This window comes from Hemicordylus capensis, chromosome 2 (genome assembly GCF_027244095.1).
Source record: "Hemicordylus capensis ecotype Gifberg chromosome 2, rHemCap1.1.pri, whole genome shotgun sequence".
Lineage (NCBI taxonomy): Eukaryota > Metazoa > Chordata > Lepidosauria > Squamata > Cordylidae > Hemicordylus > Hemicordylus capensis.
Window position 1 is genome coordinate 199,138,070 of NC_069658.1, and position 23,454 is coordinate 199,161,523.

At 47.1% G+C, this 23,454-nt stretch overlaps 1 protein-coding gene across 6 annotated transcripts in view; it reads left to right on the forward strand.

The window, feature by feature from the left end:
• ZNF385A (zinc finger protein 385A) overlaps positions 1–23,454 on the forward strand; it is a 243,799-nt gene that overhangs the window by 69,836 nt on the left and 150,509 nt on the right. Inside the window, exon 1 of one of the 6 annotated variants that reach the window (XM_053296654.1) lies at positions 347–819. The exons of 4 other annotated variants lie outside the window; for them this stretch is intronic. In XM_053296654.1, coding sequence (XP_053152629.1) covers positions 810–819 — 10 coding nt within the window. In that variant the 5' untranslated portion in view covers positions 347–809. Of the gene's footprint in view, positions 1–346; positions 820–23,454 lie in introns of those variants that run through there. One more of the 6 variants, XM_053296659.1, reaches the window with a different exon arrangement.

The window sequence follows — 23,454 nt, forward strand, 5'->3', positions numbered from 1 at the left end:
CTCTCACGACTGAGCTGTAATGAAAATCTACCGTTTAAAGTCAGCAGCCCTGAACAGAATGGCAGAGGGGTGTGTGTGTGTGCTTATTTGCAAATTGCAACCGAACATGAACAGGACTGGTCAGTGGGCAGCATACGCGTCTATGATCGCCTGCTGCTGCTACCCCTGCACACCACGCGAGGTGTGCATTTGTACGACAAGAGCCGGCCTCGCTTGCCTTGGGCGCTGTGCGTGCTCGTTTTGCGCGCGTGCCCCAGCGCGTGCGGCATTCGAGGCGCGCCAAAGGTGCGTTTTACCTGCCGCCGCCACTGCAGAAGAGAGAGCCGGCCCGGCCAGCCAGTCTTTTGGAGGCAGGCAACGGCTCGCCTCCCCCCCCCCCCGGGCCCCACTCCGGCTTGCGAGTTTGCGTTCGGCCCCCTCTCATTGGGTGCCCGAGTTGGCGCCACGACCAATTGCGAGCCGGGGAGGGCGCGCGCGAGCCGCCTGCCGGGGGTGTAGAGCGAAAAAGCTGGTGCTTCGCTGCGCTGACATTTTTGGCGATGCCTCCTTTTACTCCGGCTCTTTCGCTCGCGAGCCCTGCTGCACCCAGGGCCCCTGCGCTGCTGCTGCTGCTCTCGCCGCCGCCGCCACCGCCGCTCTCGTCTAGTCTGGCCCGCTCCTAGCACCGCCGCCGCCAACACCACCGCAGCGGAGGCGGGGGAGGCGGAGGCGGCGGCAGCAGCTGATCCTCTGCCTAGGAGGCTGCCATCCCTGCTGCGCCGCGGCCAGACGCAAGGTGCTGCTCCGGCAGCCAGAGCCGAGCCACAGGGATGATCTTAGGTGAGTGACGCTGCCTCAGGCTTCTCCACTTCTCTCCCCCCTTTGCGCCCTGATCTCGCTCACTTTTTCTGGATCCCCCGTCCTGTACAAGACCCCTGACTTCTTTTCGAGGCTCCGATCTCCCTCCTCCTGGAAAGGAGACGGTGCCCTCCACCCTCGCTATGGAATCTGTAGTTTGCTCGGTCCGCCTGGGGACCGCCGAACGGCATAGCCGTGACAGAAAAAATTAAACCGTCCCTATCTCTTCTCCCATTCTCCAGTTGTGCTTCCAGTGGGCAAAATCCTTCCTCCCTTTCCCAAATCCAGATTGGGAAGAGGTGATCGTGTGAATGTTGGGTTGCAGTCATTATCCAAGGGGGTGGTGAATGAAGGGCAATCAGTGCCCATAAGAAATCTTTCTCCAACCCCCCCACTGCAGAGGACTGTGGAATTATAGGGGAGGGGGATTCCAAGGAAACCCACAGCATTAATCTGCCACCCCCCCCCCCGCCCGCCCGCTTTCAAAACACAGCTCAAGTCTGCGTCACAAGGTGGAAGTTATTGAACTGTTCTGAACAGCGCTACTTGGTGGGGAGAGGAGAGAGAAGGGGATGAATGAGGCATGAGGAGGGCAGAGGTTGGCAATGCAGTGGGGGTGATAACACACTGGTATTATTTGGAAAGGAGGGCTTGGGGCGATGGTGTAAGCTCTAGGGTAATACAGATCCGCCAAGCCAGCATGTTTAAGGGATGTGCAGAAAAGAAAACAAAATAGCGTATCCAGATCCCCAGTAACTTGAGGATGTGATTTCCCCTTTCTGCGCTGCCTGGCCTTGTGAGGTTCTCTCCGAGGAGCCCACCCCACCATGTTGTTTGCCCAGCAGCTCAAGGAGTGGGGGAAAGAGGAGAGCTGGTTGCCAGGCAGGAGACGGGAGGGGGAGAAGAGAAGAGACGAATCCCTTATTCTGACAAACTGTCTAAAGCTTGAAGCATCAGTGTTGACCTAGATCTCTGTGCATGGGGAGGGAGGGGGCTCCCACACGCAGCCAGAAGCTCCTCCTTTTCTCTTGGCCCTCCTTCACAGGTTTTTCCCCCTTTCCTGTTTGACGTGGGGAAAGCAGGCCTAATCTTTGAGCAATATTGGGGGCTTGTGGGGGGGGGGAGGCAGAGAATCCCTTCCTCCAGTTACAGAGCTTTGATGTGGGAGTTGGGGGGGGGGGGTTGCTTCCCCGGGAATGGCCTCAAGGTGAGGGCATGTTCACGGTGATTTAACATGAATTAGTTCCTCTGTGGTCGCTCTCTTGTGTTCTCATCCAGGGAGGTGTTAGCGTGGTAAAAGGGCTTGATTTCTTCCCTGGCTTTCAGTGCCTCCTTTTGGTTTAAAGGGGATTCTCATCTGTGCTAGTGACTGTATTGATCCAGGTGCTCAGGTTCTGGGTTAATTCACCTGGATGGATCAAAGGATACGATCCTCCGATATGTGGTGAAACAGTGGTTCTCTCTACCTCTTGGCCATTCCTAAGGTACCACTAGGGGGCAGAGAATCTCTCCGTGGGCAGCTCAGGCTGGGGGTTCCAAATGGGAGCAGGCCTGGGTTACTAGGCCGGCCCAGCCATAGAGGTAAACTTGCCAATCTCCAGAAGTGCCTACCTTAGTTATGTATATGAAGGAGAGAGCGCACACCACTGCCTACTCTTTGAAGGAGGTGCACAGAGACTGCTCATCCTGAGCTGACTGATATATCCCCTGCATTCCAGGAGATGTAATGAGAGCCTTCTGATCTCTGCTGGTCGCCTGGGGGTATAGACATAATTGTAACAGAGAGGAAGTAAAGAAGTGGCAGGTATTGCAAGTGGCAGAGGAGGGGGCGCAGTATCCTGGTCAGCTCTTGATCATTTAAAGTACTATTGTTATGCTGTTCAGCATGCAGTACCACACAGAGGTGCTGTTGTGTGTGTGTGTCTGTCTGTCTGTGGGGGGAGTGCCACAAAATGTACTTTGCCTATAGCAGGAAAGGCCCTTGCGTTATGACTCCATCCCACCCTGCAAGAAGGACCTTGTGCAACCAGAAGGAAGAAATGCCACCCATCTTCCCAGGGTGATGTCCTTCAGTCTCCTCCTTTTCCTGGCTGCTTTCGCACTCTAGGACTCGCCATTCAGCTCTCTACATGCCCATCTTGAGCTTCTTGTACACAAACACATCTTTTGGACTGTCTCTTGCAGATCTCTCTGACTAGCGGCCTGCTTTGCTTTGGCCTCCTCAGGATAATCAGTGTAGACACATGCAGATATTTCTCCACCTGAATTGGCCCCTGGTCTCCACCCCTTGAACTGGCCCCTGGTCTCTACTTGCCATGCCCCTCTGCCTATGAAAATGCTGAGGTCAGGATGCTCCTCCTCCCTCCTCATTGCTACTGATGGCTGCTGCTGATGCTTTTGTGTCGCAGTCCCGTATCCAAGAGTGGCCTAGAGGGAGGAACAGATTGTTGGCTTTTGCATGGCTACAGATGTGTGACCCATGTTGTTGAGGGCTGGGGGTCACCGGCCTGACTCCTTTCTTGGAGTGCCCACTATATTTGCCCACCTCACATGCACAGGCCTATCCCTTGGCTCAACTGGTGCAGAATAGCCCGCTTTGTTAAGAGACTGTCTCTGGAATAGAAGGCAAGGTGCCAGAAATGGAGAAGATAGGAAGGGAGAGATGGAACTATCTCCATCTCTCCATCTCACTGTCGGGTCTGAGCTTGGAGAGTGTGGGGAGCACTGTCTAACTGCTGCCTCCTGTCTGTGCTCATATCCCTCCTTCCCTCTATGCTTCCTTGTCTCGTTCTGACTCTCCGCTCCATAACCTCCGCTGTCTTTCCTCAGTTTCTCTTTTCTGTGTGTCTCCATCTGTCTCTCTGCTCCAGTCCAGAGTTTCATGCCCCTGAATAGCTCTGTGTGTGTGTGTGTGTGTGTGTGTGTGTGTGTGTGTGTGTGGGGCAGGGAATCAGGCCAGAGTCCCAGGTATTTCCCAGGTAGGTGCCAGACTTGCTCCTAGGGTGGGAAATGCCACACACAGATTCCATGACACAGGGTTGTGACCTGGGGCTTGTTTTTGTTTCAGCTGTGGGTGATGGTGGGTGGCATGGCTCTGCTAATTCTGCTCATGTTGCCAACCCATTCTCTACCTCCCAAGAAGTCTTGACATTATCCAATAGTGACAGAATAGTGGTGGGTTTTCTGCACCAGGCACATCTAGCAGCTTTCTGGAGTTGGAGCGGTCCCATGGTCAGTGTGTTTATATTCCAGATTTGTTGGGCAAGTCGTGCAGCTGTTGGCGTCAGTCGTCTCTCTGTAAAATGGGAGGAGAGTCACCATGAGTTGCTTTGTGGAGAATCTGCAAATGAGGATGACCAGCCACATTGTTTCAGAAATGGTTGGGGGCAGGGGAGTGAAGAGCGGCAGCAGTACCCAGCAGGGGTGATTCTCAGTAGGATGCTGCAGTGACAGACAGGATGGCATCATGGTCAATGAAGAAGGACAAGACGGAGGGTGGGGGGGGTACATGTGGGCATGCATGCGTGTGCTTGCCTGCCTGCCTGCTTGGGGATGGGTCCATAGTTCAATGGTGGAGCACATGTTTTGCATGCAGATGGTTCCCCCAAGTTCAATCTCTGGCCTCTCCAGGTAGGACTGAGAAAGGCCATGCTTAAAGCCCTAGAGAGCCACTGCCTGTCAGTGTAGACAACACTGAGCTAGATGGACCCATAGTTTGGCTAAGTGTAAGGCAGGTTCCTCTGCCTGCCTGAAGGGCAATGAATGTGTCTGGCAAGAGGAGCTAGGGCTGTGGGCACCGTGCAGTTGAAGTGCAGTGAGGAGGGAATAGGACATAGTGCAGAGAAGTTGATTGTCATGTGCTGTGAAAAGTGGTGAGGGAAGCCCTGTGAGCCGTGTTGACGCCTGGCAGGGTAATCATGGTGCCGCCAATCCTGTCTGTCAGGAGGATTGAGTACTGGACAGAAATGGTCAGTGGAATCTCAGTTCATCAAGTCTGCTCTCGGGCTGTCCGCCTTTGTGGCCTGAACTCTGGGAATGTTTACTCCATACAGGCTTTCCAGGCCGTAAGACTGTGCTTTATAACTGTTCTGTGCATCACAAGGTGCAGCCTATCAGCCCCTGGGAACCCAAACCGAATTTTGGCCCTCTTCCCTGAGGTTGGCGAGGGGAACTGGCCCTAGGAATGCCTACATTTCAGCTACCCTGCCTGATTCCTCAGCCAAACTTGCTTTATGCTGCCATTGGCATTGCTGACTGGTTATTGATAGTGCCAAAGTCTGGATGTTTTCAGGATGTGCTGTTCACGATGAGTCTCGTTTGGCTTGTCTGTGGAATCGGAGCGTGCTCTCTAAAGGCTGGAGCTCCGATCCTGCTGCCATCCTCCCATTCTGAAGATGGGGGGCGGGGTGGGGGGAGGATGCTGTGGGGCCTGAATGGAATCCTCTGGGAGCAGAGTTGCAAACACAGCTACATCACAGGCATTGGTCTGGAGGAAGGACAGCGAAAGAGCAAGGCTCCAATGGAGGGGTTCAATAAATAGAGCTCATTCGTTTGTATTAAAGAGCCAGAGTTCTAAGCATGGACTAGCCACTCAAGCATCATCTAAGCTTGATGTAGGCAGTGAGCCTCTTCTCACGTGCAGCGAGAAGGGCTAGAGGGCGGGCTGTGGGGGAGACTAACGTACCTTCTCCACAGACGAGCAGTTCTTGGGCGGGCGGATCGCCCACCCAGATGAGCTCCTGCTGGTAGCTCCGAGGATTGGGGTGCCGGGATGTGCCGCCCCATGCCACCCCACCCCCTGGAGCGCCAATAATGCACTGCGTGTGCATGGTACATTATTTGGATTCCCCCCCCCCCAGTCTGCCAGCCGTGGCTGCTAGCCGCCATGGCTGACACGTGATCTGGGAAACAAGGTTAAGGGAGTGTTCACTCCCTTAACCTTGTTTTTAAGGGCAGCTAGTTAGGTGGGTTTGCTGCCGGTTCACACAGGCATGCAAAACCGGGCTGTTTTTGCACGCGTGCGTGTGTGAATAGCCTTATTGTCTGGGAGAGGCTTGAAAGCAGGCCAAAGAATTTGGAGGGAAAGAGAAACTGTAAGGGCCTGGACAGGCAGCCTGGCTGAGCAGGGCTCCCAGTGGTCAGGGACGGAGCTTCTAGGTATTGAACACGTTTTTCTCCGGAGTTATGATTCCTTTCCCACTGACTAGGCTTCGTGCCTTGCCCACAGTCTGTATGGCCTTCCAGAGACTGGTGGTTTTCCAACTTGCTCTCAGGGAATCATTTACACATTGATTTGCCTGCCCTGAAGCCAGTCCCTGTAGCAGAGGATTCTGGGACATATTCTAGGATGCCAGTTCAGTTTACGGAGAGCATTGGGCAGGACTCCTAGGCTTTGCCATTGCCCTGTGTACACGTAGAAGGCACCCTCAGTCGGGAACACAGCCAGTGCTCTCCTGCAGCTGTGTGTGGCCGAGTTGCTCCTTGAGAGGAGAGCTGGTCTTGTGGGAGCAAGCATGACTTGTCCCCTTAGCTAAGCAGGGTCCACCCTGCTTGCATATGAATGGGAGACTAGAAGTGTGAGCACTGTAAGATGTTTTTTCCCTCAGGGGATGGAGCCGCTCTGGGAAGAGCAGAAGGTTTCAAGTTCCCTCCCTGTCAGCTCCAAGATAGGGCCGAGAGAGAGATTCCTGCCTACAACCTTGGAGAAGCTGCTGCCAGTCTGTGAAGACAATACTGAGCTAGATGGACCTATGGTCTGATTCAGTATATGGCAGCTTCCTATGTTCCTATGTTCCTGGTGCACCTGTCTTCCCAGGAATCTTGTCTGCCATTTCCAGTCCTTTCGTTGGGGAATCCCTAAAAAGCTTAGAAGGAACCCTAGAGTGGACTGGAATGCAGCTGGAAACTCACCACTCTGGCCCTTACAGTTTTCCTTTCTCTCCAAATTCTTTGAAAAGCTGAACACTGAAAGCAGAATAAATTATATAAGAGTAAGTCAGCGCATGCAGATTTACTTATTACACATACTCTAGTCGGATAATTGAGTTTGGGTTTGTAAGTGCGGATCTATTTTAAATGTTTTATTTCATCGGAGAGCATGCGGCGAGCAGAGTGGCAGCTATGTCTTGGCTGTTTCTGGGCTTTGCTACACCAGCTCTGTGGGGGCTGTAATAATCCCACAGCTGCTAAGTCCAGCTGGGCAGCAGGGTTAATTGAGGATGCAGAAAGGATCGACAAGCAGCAATCGCAGGAGGCCCTGACCCCTGAGTTGACTTGTGGAGGCTGCTGCCTTCTTTTGTCCCTTTGGCAAGCCAACTATGCGGTGAAGGAGCCAGTGTGGGGGAATGCCAGTGTAGGACCTGGTTTCAAATCCCTGCTCTGCAGCTGGCTCCCTGGCTGTCACCACCTGTAAAATGGACATCTTAGTGCCCTGCCATTCTCTCTTCTCTCTCTCATGCTGCCCCGCCTCCCAGGCTTGTAATGAAGGCAAAATCTCAAAATGACTTTTAGAGCGTGTTCTTTATATTTTTAGACCATGTCTTTTGCAAAGAAGAACAGGGGTGGATCCCAAATGGTTCTGATGATGCCTTTTGTCACACTATGTTGGGAGGGTAGTAAGCTTTTGAATTCCACAGAACTCTTCCATCTGAAGAAGAGTTCTGTTCAATATGAACACTTGCTGTACTTAAGCTTTTAGCACAGTTGGATCAAGAAGAGGCATAATTCTGGCATTTTTAGATCCTATCTGTATTTAAAGCACATACACCCCCCTCCCCTCATGTGTGAGAACAAATCAGAGTTGTCTGTGTAATTTGAAACACTTGTATTTGACTGTTTGTCTTTCCTATGGAAGGACCCTAGTTTCAATACAACTGCTCCTTGGATTTAGAGTAGGTAGTGGACTCGCCCCTTCTCATCTCTCCTGTGGGTCTCTCTTCACTCATTTAGGATGCTGTATTCAAATGATGCTGCCTATAATTGGCCTCCCATGAGCAGCTTTTGAGGCTGGGAATGGAACTTGGAATCTTGATCTCCAACACTCCAGGTCTATCATGCTTATATATAATGTTTATGTAAACCTGTCCTGCATGATATGGTGACGTGGGTAGCGGGGAGGGCATTCCATAAGCTGGTTCTCCAGAAAGAGTCAGGATTTGCTCTCCTGGATTTGTTGGCCACCTTTAGAGCTCAGTGGGTGAGATCTGAACTGTGACATCTTGCAGCAATGGGAAGATGAAACATACATGGATGTGAAGGCCTCTGTATGATTCTTGGCTTGTCTCCTGTTGATTACCTGGGCCTGTAAAGTGCCCTGGGCCAGGGTGTTAATTGTTTCATGTTAACTTTTGCATCTGTTAGCAGTTCCCAGTGTTTTAATTGCCTTTTGTGCTCTTCCAGTTGTAACTTTGGTTTCAATTCATTCCATACTTTACGAGGAAGTGATGGTGGTTGTTAGGAGAAGTTGGAGCCTCTCAGTTTATTGTCCACCTAGAAGTCTCTGTTGGACCTCTGTTCCTGTGTAGGAGTAGTTTGTGACAATTAGGTCAAAAGAGACTACTTTCTTCTCCCTTAACTTCCTCCTAGAAACCAAAGTTCTTTATATGAATTCTGGCAGATGAGTAAATAGTTTCATAAACCACTTCAGTTTGATCCTGCATATGATCCCCCATATTCTTTAATCTATCCCTGCTGCCATCATACTTTGACCCATATGCCTCCAGCCATTGTGTCTGGGGATGATGGGAGCTGTAGTCCAACAGCATCTGGAGACTCAAGTTTAAGCACTCGTGGTTTAAAGGTTGGGTGAAATTGCCTGGGGTTGTTGCAGATGTTCGTGCCAGTGAAGTTGAGCCTGCATTCCACGGGTTGGTTATTGAGTTGTGAGAAGGAGAGAGAAAGTGAGGCTGATGGGTGTATTAGCATCCTTTAAAGGTAGGGTTATAGAAGAGACGACCTTCAGGTCCCTTCTAGCCATGCTTCTAAGATCTAGATACCTGGTTTCAATAGTGCTTTTGAGGGTACTGAATGTTTTACAGTTTTGCCCTCTATTGCAGTCTTATGCACACTTACTTGGGATCAAGTTCCATTGAACTCAGTGAGGCTTATTTCTGAGCAAATGTGCATGGGATCTGGTTGCAAAATTCATAACAAATCTATGAATGTAGAATAGTCTCTAACAGTAACGGATTCAGGTGTATTTTGTGCTTAGAAAGTTTTTTGTTTTGTTCTTAAATTTTTAAAAAATCTATTTTGTACCAAGAAAAGCTGAATTCTACAATCTTATAGATTAGGCTAATTGAGCAAGTTTGCATATGATTGCTCACTGCATTATTGTTTATTCTATTTTGTCTAGTCATGGGATGGAGCAAAGGACCACAAAACCCTGCTTGCTGACTGCTGGAAATGCTGTTCAGCTTGCAGCTTCTGAGATTTCATGTGTCTTTGCAGCCATAAGGGCTAGAAACATGATTTTCTCTGAGCAATGAAAGCTCATATATTCAGGATGTTGAATTTCACAGCTAATGCCAGATTTCTTGACTGAATAGTGAAACTGAAATCTTACAATCCTGAACTTGTCCAAGGTCACCTAGTGAACTGGTTGGGGATTTGAACTTGGGTTTCCAGCACTCTCCATTACATTACGCTAGCTCACACAGATCTCAACTTGAGAGTGCTCGCAGGTGAGAAATGGTCATCCTGATGAGAGAAAAACGGCCATTTGAGTTTTCTTCGGGGAGATGTGGCAAGATCTACGCATTTGCAAAATGAAGGAAACTTGTTTCCTATTCAGAAGGAACAAAGACTCCTATGGCGCTTTAAAGATGAGCCCATTTGTGGGCAAGAGCTCATGCATTCAGCAAAGTGAGTTCAACTCAAGTGAGTTCCAGGTGCTTGGAGGCAGTCGTAGACTGGCTGAAGGAAAGTCGTCTACAGCTTGATCCAGATAAGACTGAAGTTCTGTGGCTGGGCCCGAAGAGGTCAGGGGGGAGTTTCCAGTTACCGACCCTTGATGGTGCTTGTTTGATACCTCAGCCTACAGTAAAGAGTCTGGGTGTGATTCTTGATGCCGCTTTGAATATGGAGGCTCACATCATGGAGGTCGCTTGAAAGGCCTTTTTCCAGTTACGCCAAATACGGCGGCTAGCCCCTTCTCTGTCCCCTCCGGATTTGGCTGCTGTGATCCATGGGATGGTCACTTCTAGGTTAGATTATTGCAACTCACATTATGTGGAGTTGCCATTGCGCCTAGCTCGGAGATTGCAACTGGTGCAGTATGCAGCGGCCAAGGTCCTTACTAAGGCGCCTTGGCAAGCTCATGTGACACCTTTGCTCGTTCAACTGCACTGGTTGCCGGTTGAGTCCCGGATTAGGTTTAAGATATTAACTTTAACATTTAAAGCCCTACACGATATGGGCCCTCCATACCTCCAGGACCGCCTTGTTAGATATGTCCCTCGCCGGGTCCTGAGATTGGCCACAAGTAATACCTTGGTGATCCCAGGCCCTAGGGATATTAAACTCTAATCAACGAGAGCCAGGGCCTTCTCAGTGGTGGCCCTGGCTGTATGGAACGGTCTCCCGGATAATATCAGAGCTCTCCATGATTTGTTGGCTTTCCGTAAGGCATGCAAGACGGAAATGTTCCGTCGGGTGTTCGGTCGCTGAGATAGCTGGTCGTAGAGTGATCTGGTAATCCATAGTTATTATATCTTGTAATGAGTACTGTATGGGGTTGTGGTTATGATGTTATGTATGTTGTATTTTATAGAACTGTGTTGCTTTGTATGTTATTGCTTGTAAGCTGCCCTGAGTCCTATGGGAGTAGGGCGACATATGAATCTAAATAAATACATAAATTAATAAAAAAATCCATAATGGCTTAGCTGATTATAAATTGGTTAGCCATTAATTTAGCCATACACTAGAGCCAGTGTGGTACAGTGGTTAGAGGGTTGGACTAGGATGGGGAGACCCGAGTTCAAATCCCATTCAGCCATGATACTAGCTGGGTGACTCTGGGCCAGTCACTTCTCTCTCAGCCTAACCTACTTCATAGGGTTGTTGTGAGGAGAAACTCAAGTATGAAGTACACTGCTCTGGGCTCCTTGGAGGAAGAGCGGGATATAAATGTAATAAATAAATAAATGGAGTGGGGCACAAGTCTTCTCCTTGCTTCTTTTTCCTGCAAGAAAGAAACTCAGCTGCTCTTTGGGAACCTTTCATCTGTGCAAGTACAAAGTCACAGGCTGGAGCCATGTCTGTTGATTTCCCAGTCACGTTTGCAAGAGGTGTCTATGCTTCTTGTGGATGTGTTTGCAATTTGTTTGCCACAGTTCTTAATCAAGTTGTAGCCCAGGGATCATTGTTAGCAGAGGCCAACATAAAGTCAGATCAGCATGGCTTAAAGTTGCAGGGCATCCCCTCATAAAAGGCAGCAGCAGGGAAGCAAGTTGTCTTTGTCAACATGTGGTCTGCTATTTGCCAGAGTTGGTCTGCAGTTTAAAGTCCTTTTGATTTATCGGATTGCCAATTAAAGGAGCTTCTTGGTTCTGAAATCAGGAGGGCCCGATTTATTTTCAGCCTCGCTCAAGATATGATGTGCATGGTTTGTCCTTGGAATAGTGGTGGTGGGTCCTCTCATTTCACATTATGTTTTCTGTGCTTTGCACTGGGTCATGAAGAATTCCAGAGCACAGCCAGATGAATGCTGTTCTTTTGCACGGTTAAGCGGGGGGGACGGGACCCCAAGCATCTGGTCATTCAGGCACCTAAACATTGGATTATGACACCTAAAAGATGTTTTCCTCCCTACTGACTCTTGCTATTCTAATTTGAAATTTTGCCTTAGGATTTTTCTTTGTTGTCAGTGTCTTGCATAAGACACTGATACTGGAGAGCCAGCGTGGTGTAGTGGTTAGAGAACAGAACAGTTTGTGAGGTCTGGGTGTCAGTTCACCCTGAGTTCAGGCATTTAATTGAACTCTTATAAAATGGAATCAGACACAGGCCTGGGTTCCATATAATTCTGGGTTGGTGGCTCTGGGTCTAATGTTGGGGGGGGGGCATCCCCAACACTGCCCCACGTCCACCGTGTACCTACACACATCTCTCTTGACTGCACTTGGGGGTTGGATCAGAATCTTCATATGGCTGGGAAAAATAATCAGCTTTCAGGTTATCCACTCACTCCTAATGCTGAACAGCAAACCTATAGGGCACCAAGGCTAAATACCATGCAAAATATGGGGATTGTGAACCTCCGCTCAATGTAACCATTGCAGCAGGGCATGATCAGTAACCAGAATAAAGGGGTTGTGGTCCAGATAATATTGTAAAAACACAACTGCCCATTTCACCACTAATGCTTCTCTTTCAACTGTAGAATACTGGCATCATTCTGGGGGTTGCAACTTCCGACTAAGGTGTTAATAGGGTGTTCCTCTCTATCCACCTCCTGGGACAACACAGCACCAAGACCAAGACCAAGAACAGCACTAAGATGGAGAGGAGAGCTGGTCTTGTGGTAGCAAGCATGACTTGTCCCCTTAGCTAAGCAGGGTCTGCCCTGGTTGCATTTGAATGGGACACTAGAAGTGTGAGCACTGTAAGATATTCCCCTCAGGGGATGGAGCCACTCTGGGAAGAGCAGAAGGTTTCAAGTTCCCTCCCTGGCTTCTCCAAGATAGAGCTGAGAGAGATTCCTGCCTGCAACCTTGGAGAAGCAACTGCCAGTCTGTGAAGACAATACTGAGCTAGATTGACTAATGGTCTGACTTGGTATATGGCAGCTTCCTATGTTCCTATGAGTGCTAGACTAGGACTGGGGAGACCTGAGTTCAAATCCCCATTCAGCCATGAAACTAGCTGGGTGACTCTGGGCCAGTCAGTTCTCTCTCAGCCTAACCTACTTCACAGGGTTGTTGTGAAAGAGAAACTCAAGTATGTAGTACACCGCTCTGGGCTCCTTGGAGGAAGAGTGGGATATAAATGTTAATAATAATAATAATAATAATAATTAATAATGGAAATTGCCCGAACACCAGAGGCACAAAAGACCAGCTGCTGATTGACAAAATGATTTTAGAAAACTGCAAGAAAAGAAAAACCAATCTAAGTGTTGCATGGATTGACTACAAGAAAGCCTTCGATTCATTGCCTCACACATGGATACTAAAATGTTTAGAAACAACTGGTGTCAGCAAAAACATTCAGATATTTATTAAAAAAGCAATGAGCATGTGGAGTACACAGTTAACAATCAATGGCGAGGCACTTGGACAGGTTAGCATTAGAAGAGGCATTTTCCAAGGGGACTCACTATGCCCTCTGTTGTTTGTAATCGCCATGACCCCACTTTCACAAATACTAAACAAAACAGGCCTCGGATACCAAACATCTAAAACATCCAGTAAAATCAACCATCTGCTGTACATGGACGATCTGAAGTTGTATGGAAAGTCCCAGTCAGAAATTGAATCACTGCTAAACACTGTCCGTATATTCAGTAGCGATATAGCAATGGAGTTTGGACTAGACAGGTGTGCTGCATTAGTAATGAAAAGAGGAAAAATAACAAAAACAGAAGGAATAGAACTGCCCAATGGAAGCAAGATCAAGAACCTGGAAGAGAAAGAACCTTACAAATACTTGGGCATTCTCCAGGCTGATAACATTGCACACACTGAAGTTAAAAGAAAAATTGGAAGTGAATACATCAGGAGAGTTAGAAAAATCCTCAAGTCCAAACTCGATGGCGGGAACACCATACAAGCCATAAACACCTGGGCTATACCTGTTATCAGATACACTGCAGGAATAATAGACTGGACCCAGGCAGAGCTAGAGACGCTAGATCGTAAGACCAGGAAAATCATGACCATCAATCATGCTCTGCACCCCCGCAGTGATGTAGATAGGCTCTACCTCCCTCGCAGCTCAGGTGGAAGAGGAATGCTGCAAGTCCATCAAACAGTAGAGGAGGAGAAAAGAGGCCTTGAAGAATATATCAAGGACAGTGAAGAAGATGCACTTCAAATGGTCAAGAACGAGAAACTATTCAACACCAATGAAACAAAGCAGGCCTACAAGAAAGAACAAGTCAAGAACAGAGCAGAAAAATGGAGAAATAAGCCCCTGCATGGTCAATATTTGCACAATATAAGTGGAAAATCAGACATCGCCAAGACCTGGCAATGGCTTAAGAATGGCAACTTGAAGAAAGAAACAGAGGGTTTAATACTGGCTGCACAAGAACAGGCACTAAGAACAAATGCAATAAGAGCAAAAGTCGAAAAATCCACAACAAACAGCAAGTGCCGCCTTTGTAAAGAAGCAGATGAAACCGTGGACCACCTAATCAGCTGTTGTAAAAAGATCGCACAGACTGACTACAAACAAAGGCATGACAAAGTAGCAAGGATGATACACTGGAACATCTGCAAAAAATACAAGCTAGCTGTAGCCAAACATTGGTGGGTTAGGGTTAGGGTTGAAATTGAAAAAGTTGTTCAAAATGGAGATGTAAAAATATTATGGGACTTCTGACTACAAACAGACAAACATCTGCCACACAATACACCAGATATAACTGTAGTTGAGAAGAAAGAAAAACAAGTCAAAATAATCGACATAGCAATACCAGGGGATAGCAGAATAGAAGAAAAAGAAATAGAATCACCAAATACAAAGATCTACAAATTGAAATTGAAAGGCTGTGACAGAAAAAGACCCAAATAATCCCAGTGGTAATTGGCGCCCTGGGTGCAGTTCCAAAAGACCTTGAAGAGCACCTCAACACCATAGGGGCCACAGAAATCACCATCAGCCAGTTACAAAAAGCAGCTTTACTGGGAACAGCCTATATTCTGCGACGATATCTATAACAACTGACAATAAAATTCAGCCATCCCAGGTCCTTGGGAAGGACTCGATGTCTGGATAAAACAAACCAGTCAATAACACCTGTCTGACTGTGTAAACAAGAATAATAATAATAAATATTGCTCATTTGTTACACACAGCTCCCAAATCTTCTCCTGAGTTTCTTCTTCTTTTGGTGGGGATATTGCATTTCCCCAGCAAAATAAATGCAGTATTTTCTACCTGAAGAAAAATGCATTTCTTCCTATTGTTCCTCCTCTTGTCACGTAGAATGTGGTTGTGCTAGAGCCGTTGTGACTCTGGAGAAATAGATAAGGGGGTCTTTAATGCAAGGAGCCCCTGCTAACTGGGCAAGAAGCACCTTTTATATGTAGCAGCAGGAGAAGGGCAACTGTATTCAGGCCAGCACAGCATCCTTCCCGGTGGCTGTTGCTGATATATTTCTTTTTAAACTGTAAGCCCCTTTGGGACAGGAACCATGTTCTCATATATTTTTCTTTGTAAGCCAGTTTTTTTGGAGTTGAAAAGCAAAAAATAAATATTTTGTAATAATTATAATGATGATGATAAACCCATAAGCTACAATTTAGCCATATCATAGCCTTCTAAAAACAGTGGCCAAGGGAACTGGTCTCCCTGGCCCTCCTATAATTTGACATCATTAATAGTGAGTGATCAAATGCCTCCCTGTCTGTGCCTGCTGTGTTGTTGCCTATTTTATGAAATGTCTGTAGACTGTATCTAGTTTCTCAAGGAATATGTTTGCAATACTGACCCAGCACACAAGGAATAAGCACACATCCCATTGGGGTGTCCTCCATGGACATCCCAATGCCTTCTTGGCCCATGAGTGGGGCTGTTCATCCAAATGGCCGCTAAATACTTGTATGCATTTTTTAAAAATTCTTGTTTAAATACGTATTTATAGTGCGTGCTTAGGGGCCATTCGGATCAACAACTCCCACACGCAGTCACGTTGGGACGTCCATGGAGGCTGTCCCAACAGATGCACTCTCAGCACATCCGCTCTTTCTTCACATGTGCTGGGCCGTTATCGTTTGAACTGGCCCACAGTCTCTGAGAAAGCTCTTCATGCAATAACAATAACCCGTGAGGAAGAGCATTATTGGCTCAAACACGGAAGGCGAAAGTTCTCAGTGGCTGAGGCTGAATAAATAATTTATAATAACTCTTTTTTTCTCCTTGGTCAACTGGTATCGCATTCTTGATTTTTGAGGAAGGGGTTGGGGTTGTGTTGACCACTCATGGCTGAAGAAAATGAAGAGCCGGCGGGTGGGATGACAAATGACATCGCGTCATTTGTCATCCCACCCGCCGGCTCTTCATTTTCTTCAGCCATGAGTGGTCAACACAACCCCAACCCCTTCCTCAAAAATCAAGAATTGCAAGGCTATCCCCTCATTCCCCTGCCACTTCTAAACTTTTAGATTTTTTTTTAAATTATTTTTAAAAAATATTCTAGAGGCTGTGCCTTCCTTCTGAACATTTCATCTGTACTACAGACTGAAACTGTTCATGCTTCCCTGGGAATATTTAGTTCTGTGAGATTCCCTCACAAGGGAATCTCTTGACAGAATTCTCCTCACTCTTAAGCTCTATTCACACATTGTGTTTAACACATGTGCAATCTGTGTACAGTGTGTGCATGTGCAGTTATTCATACATTATAGTTTTTATAATTCTTAGTTTTTAGCTTTAAGATTTTAATTTGGAATTTTAAAAGCTAATTTTGATTGTTGTTTTAGCTTTGATTTTTAACTTGTTTAATTTGGTTAATTTTATTAGTCTGGTTGTATATTGTAACTGTTTTGTAAATGTTGTGAGCCACCCCGAGCAGTAATGTACTGGAGGGGCAGGGTATAAATATTTTAAATAAATACATACATACATACATAAAATTATGTTGACTGTTTGTACAGCGGTACACTTCCTGTCTGTACCTTGCATTTGAAGGAGTCTGTACTCAGGTTCACTTTTACACTGAACACATGTACAGTTGTTCACACAAAAAACAAGTGTTGTACCTGTGTACAGACATCTGTACACACAAGCAGCATATGTGAATAGGTAGTTTCCAAACTATCATTCCCAGAATACTTTGAGAGAAATCATAGCAATCAAAGTAGTATTAAACTGATGATGTGTGTGGCATAGGTGTGTCCTTTGCTTTGTGCAGAAGCACACACCTAGCTGCAGTTTTAAGTGGGGAAGAAGTAATGGTGTCTTTCATGCACACACCATCAGTTGTTCAAAGCCATTCTATAGGGTTGTGTGTGTCAAACATTTGGTGCTGGATGGCAGTTTGCGTGTTGGGCCAAGGATAACATGAAGTTGGGTGAACCTATGTGCAGAAAGAAGGTTTCTTATTGTGGACAGCATATTTTATTTATTACAGGAGATACACACACACACACACACACACACACACACATATATATATATATATATATATATATATATATATATATATATATATATATATACTTGTACATCACCCCAAACTTCCATCTCTGGGCAGTTTACAGCAACATAAACAAATTTAAATCTTCAAACAATTTAAAACCAGGATACACAAGGAAAAAAAGGACAGCTTCCTAGAAGTGAAAGCATGATAGCAGTATCTCTGAAGGCATGAACTGATTCATGCCCTGAATGCTTCATTTCTTTATCCTGGAACATGACAAAGGGAGTTGATTTTACTATTCCTCATGTGAGTGGGGGTGGTGGTTAAGTAATAGGCAGTCATTAATCTCAAGTCTTCCTCCTTGTCTGATTGTTAAGTAAGACCTGTTTGACGGTGCCAGGTTCAAACAGGTTTGCGTTTAGCTTTGCCAGGTTCTAGACCCATCCAAGAGCTGGATTCTTGCTCACGGTTTGTGTCTGAATGCATGGCTTCAGTCAAGATTTGTGTCTGAATTTGTTGCTAACTGATGAAGTGGCCTTGTGTTGAATTGGACCATTGGGCCATCTAGATCTGTCCTGTGTATGTTGACTGGCAGGGACTCTCCGGCAGGGACTCTCCTTTTCAGGCATGGGACTTATCTGGAGATGCCAGGGACTCGACCTTGGACCCTCTGCATGCAACGCAGGTGCTCTGTCACTGAGCTGCAGTCCTCCCCGGCACAGTTGCGGCTGCTGTGCTCTGATCATCCCAGCTGCTCTTGCAAGATGCTCAAGACTTTCAGCTGGCCAGTCTGCATTGAGGATCCCAGCTAGATAATCGCCTCCCTCCCTGTCTCCCTGCTGTGCTCTCTGTGTCTGCTCAAAGGCTGAGCCAGGCGCCCAGCCGGCCTTTATGTAACCAGGTAGCCACAGCTTTAGTGGCTATTTTTATCGCCTGAGCAGGATCTCATTTGTGGGCTGGTTTGTAACAATTGCCCAGATTTTCAGCCACGGCAAATCTACTCTGCCTGTAGAGAGAGCAAGCCACAGCGCTTGATTCTGCTCTGCCCCAGGGAGGGAGGGAGGCAGTCCAAGGCATTGCCGACTATGTCCTCGACTTTGCTGTGACCTTGAGAGGTTGGGACCACGCTGCAGTGATGCTGTCTGGGCTTGCAGCTGGCCCAGAGATTTCCGGGAATGCTCTGCGAATCCATAGCTGAGGAAGACAAGTCTTCAGGTTCTGCTTCAGTGCGCGATGCGTGTGTGTTTAGGAACATAGGAAGCTGCCTTATACCAAGTCAGACCGGTGGTCCATCTAGCTCAGTATTCTCTACATTGACTGGCAGCAGCTCTCCAGGGTTTCAAATGGATCCTTCTCAGCCCTACCTGGAGTTGCCGAGGATTGAACTTGAGATCTTCTGCATGCAAAGCAGATGTTCTGCCATTGAGCTATGGCCCCATCTCCACACGGTGTGTGTGCACGCGTGTGCATGCATGTGCACGCATGTGCACATGTGTGAATGGTTTTTCTTAAGTACTTCCTAACAAGTGCATGAATCTTCCATGGTTTGATTGCCATCCCTTTAAGAAGCAGTTGTTCCTTTCTTGACTCTGAGCTGCCCTCTCTGAGACCCACACACTTAAGGCTTGAACACCTATCCCAAAGCGGAGTAATTAGCATAGTAAGATTGTGTCAGCACATTGGGCATCCGGGTGGCAGCATCAAATGCCTAACCCTTAGAGCAAGCATAGAAAACCTTGACTCTCCAGCTGCTGTTGGACTAGAACTCCCATCATCTTTAGCCACGATAAATTGTTCCAAATCTATTTATTTATATTTCTCTATGTAAACTGCTTTGGTAACTTTTGTAAAAAAAGTAGTACTACATAGGAAGCTGCCGTATATTGAGTCAGACCATTGGGTCTATCTACAGGTGAAACTCGGAAAATTAGAATGTCATGCAAAAGTCCATTAATTTCAGTAATGCAAATTAAAAGGTGAAACTGATATACGAGACAGACGCATTACATGCAAAGCGAGATAAGTCAAGCCTTAATTTGTTATAATTGTGATGATCATGGCGTACAGCTCATGAAAACCCCAAATCCACAATCCCAGAAAATTAGAATATTACATGGAACCAAGAAGACAAGGATTGTAGAATAGAACAATATCGGACCTCTGAAAAGTATAAGCATGCATATGTATTCAGTACTTGGTTTGGGCCCCTTTTGCAGCAATTACTGCCTCAATGCGGCATGGCATGGATGCTATCAGCCTGTGGCACTGCTGAGGTATTATGGAAGACCAGGATGCTTCATTAGCAGCCTTCAGCTCTTCTGCATTGTTTGGTCTCATGTCTCTCATCCTTCTCTCGGCAATGCCCCATAGATTCTCTATGGGGTTCAGGTCAGGCAAGTTTGCTGGCCAATCAAGCACAGTACACTGTATACTTTTCAGAGGTCCGATATTGTTCTATTCTACAATCCTTGTCTTCTTGGTTCCATGTAATATTCTAATTTTCTGGGATTGTGGATTTGGGGTTTTCATGAGCTGTACGCCATGATCATCACAATTATAACAAATTAAGGCTTGACTTATCTCGCTTTGCATGTAATGCGTCTGTCTCATATATCAGTTTCACCTTTTAATTTGCATTACTGAAATTAATGGACTTTTTCACGATATTCTAATTTTCCGAGTTTTACCTGTAGCTCAGCATTGTCTACACAGACTGGCAGCGGCTTCTCCAAGGTTGCAGGCAGGAATCTCTCTCAGCCCTATCTAGGAGATGCTGCCCGGGAGAGAACTTGGAACCTTCTGCTCTTCCCAGAGTGGCTCCATCCCCCAAAGGGGAATCTCTTACAGTGCTCACACTTCTAGTCTCCCCTTCGTATGCAACTAGGGTGGACCCTGCTTAGCTAAGGAGACAAGTCATGCTTGCTAGCACAAGACCAGCTCTCCTCTCCCACTGTATATAAATATTCATCATCGTAGTTGAGCAACAGCTGGAGAGCCAAGTTTACCAACCCCTGCTCTAGAGAACAAAGCAATAGCTTTGGACCTGGCATTGGTATGCTACTATGGCAGTCATGGACTCGCCCGTTGGCCATAGGCAAGTGCCTGTTCCTCAGCCTCGGGCCTTTGCCTGTATAATGGGAGTAATTGGATGTTAGTTAAAGAAAGGGATTGGTTTTGAAGCTTGGCTGGAAGTCAGATCTATTGATCTGGGTGTTGCCTCCCCTGCTTCTTAAGTGTATGGGATGAGCTTATGACTCCTTTCTGCAGAGGGCACCATACTTGCTCCAAGGCACTCTTGCCTTCATTATGGGGTTCTAATGAGCAGTGGCTCAAATGAAGCCTTGGGAGCTGTAATAATAGGATATAAGAACAGTGAAGAGTTGTGTGTGTGTGTGTGTGTGTGTGTGTGTGTGTGTGTGTGTGAGAGAGAGAGAGAGAGAGAGAGAGAGAGAGAGAGAGAGAGAGAATGTATTGTGTATGGGATGCAGAATCTGGGGAAACGTGGGTGGTGTAAGACCACCTGTGGATATGGGACTGTAGTTCAGTGGAGGAGCTCCTGTTTGCGTGCAGAAGATACCAGGTTCCATCCCTGACATCTCCAGGTAGGGTTTGGAAAGACTCATGTCTGAACCCCGGGAGAGTCATTGCCCGTCAGTGTTACTGAGCTAGGTGGACCAGTGGTCTGACTCTGTATAAGAAGCTTCCTAATGGTGCAGCAGGGAAGCAACCTGCCTAAAGAGCAGGAAGCTATTGGTTGAAATCCCTAAGCAAATCACTGCTCTGTTCTTCAAGGATAATTCATGCTGGGCCCAGCATTGGTGCTCAGACTAGAGTGGGTCCAGAGGTAGTCTGACCCCTTAGCTACTGTTTTTAGAAGGCCTCAGTGGGGATGTAATTTCACTTGAGGGAAGACAGGGAAAGGGGCTTTGGGATAGCAATGAAAGAGTGGTTCCCACCCCTCCTTGGGCAATTTCTGAACTGCTAGATGTAGCTGTCTAGGCTCGACCCAAGAGATGCTCCTACAGACAGCTAATGTCTTTGTTCTAGGTTGGTGTTCTTCATTGCAAGGCCTGGGAACCATTGGTGACTCCCATCGACCCTAAGTGTGGCTCCCTGGATAATTGTTTGTTAGGACTGTGAGAAGCTTTGGCCACTGATGAACACTCTGCACAGCCCTGATAGCATCACAGGGAGGCAACCATTCTCATCGCACCGTGCTGTGCTTTGCCTAGTGCTGGCGGTGCTCTTTAAAGGGAGAAAGTCTTCTTGAGCTCTAGCGCCATTTTACACAGCATGGAGTGGTGGGAAATGTAGTCCTTCCCAGGGCTTTCCCCATAGACCTCAGTGAGAAAGCCCTGGGAAGGACTACACTTGCCGCCACTCCATGCGCACCTTCCAAGATGATGCTGGGACTCAACAGGGTTCAATTTCTCTTGAAGCCACCCTTTTCACTAAGAAAAGTGCAGCACTATGCAGTGGTCAGTACAGTAGGAAATAGTTCTTATAGTGAAAGGTGGGTGTTGTTGGTGGGTTGTTGTTGTTGTTTTGCCAAAGTGGCCCCCATTATTTTTTAAAAATAATGAAGATCGCTATTCTAGGTGGAGCCTGGTGCACAATACTAAGTGGTACTCTTGGTCCATGTTTATTCACCCTTAACTGGCCCCTCCACCTGCCTTTGACGGCTCTCTGCATGTAGGGAGATACCATCCCCAGCAACTCTTGGTTGCTGGTTTGCAGTAATGCAAGGGCAAGCATTTGGAGGGGAGAATTGGTGAGTGTGTGTGGGTAGTTGTTAACCCTTACCCCACCCATCAGTTCTCCCCTGCAGTTTCTCTCCCTGGCCTATTTTACTCCAGCTGGGCTTATTTCCAGTCTTGGCATGCACTGAGGGAAAGAACAAAGGGTGGGGGGGACAACCCAGGGAAGAGAAGTGGACAATCAGTGGATGGATTTAGCATCCCCTCTTCTCTGCTGATTCTTCTGTGTGACATTTAGCATTTCAAGACAACCACAAGACTGGTAAAGTCTTTTTAGCAGTGTATGCCCAATCCAGGGCACTGAGTTTCACATGTAGGCTGGGTCTGATATTTTCTTGACATCTGTCAACTGAGAAAACTGCTTCTGAGCATATATGGAATATCACTCCATGTGGTCCCCCCCTCTCATTTAAGGAGGATTTAAGCATATTTATTTTGGTTCATTCTTGGCGACTCTCAGATTACTTCAGGACACCCAACCCACTTCATTCATTGCAAATTTCACTTACTGCATATTAAACAGGTTTCCCAGCATACCCCATGGAGCTTCAAACAGGTCCCGCCCATTGTTTGTTGTGATAGCAAATGTTCCATGTTTCTTTTTCATGCTACCAAGAAGCCTAGAGAACTTTCCTCACCTGGTTGGAGTCAAGTCAATATAATGTTATTGCTGGACTACCTTCACCTCCTCTCTGTAGAGCAGGATACAGATGGGTGGAGATAGGATCAGGGAAAGGGAAAAAGACTGAGCTTAAGAGATCTAACCAGACTAGTTGGGCAGAAAGAGAGTGACTTGTTCAAATAAGAGCTGAATTGCATGTTCAGTAATAATGCTTGGCACTGCCCGCCTGTGACTGGGATGCTGGAACCTGCAGGTGGGGAATCCCCCTGTTTGAACAGTGCCCCACATTTAGAAGAAAAGGTGCCTGCTGCACATAGAAGACAAACACGTTTAAGGAAAGGCTGAGAGATCACACCTCTTCCTGACATGCTAATTTTCTTTGAGTAGGTTTGGACATTAATTGATTATATTCCAAGAGACAGGAAACACATACGAAATGCACTTCCTGTATCTGGGCATATTTCTAACATTCAAGGTGGGAGCACACTCTACCTCCATCCCCCACACGAGGAGAGGCATGTACCGTCCCCATACTGGAAGTACACTCATTTTCCTTTTGATGAACGTGCACAAGTTCTCACTTGAAATGTTAATCATATGTGCAAACACAGGAAGTGTGGCTGATTGAAGCCAGCCTTTGTTCAAAGTGTGTTGGCTTGTTTGGTAGCCTTCAGCAGTGCATCCCCTACCTACATTTGGGTGTGTATTTCTGACTGTGTGGATTGGCTAAGCCAGGTTTTTCCCCAGGTCTGTGCTTTAGTAGGGACAAAGAGCGTGTGGAAGCAGAAGATGCCCTTCAGAGAGGAACACAGAAACCTGCCCTGTGAGTCAGACCATTGGCCCATCTAGCTCAATATTGTCTACACTGTCTGGCAGTGGCTCTCCAAGGTTTCAGACCAGAGTGTCTCCCAGCCGTATCTGGAGATGCCAGG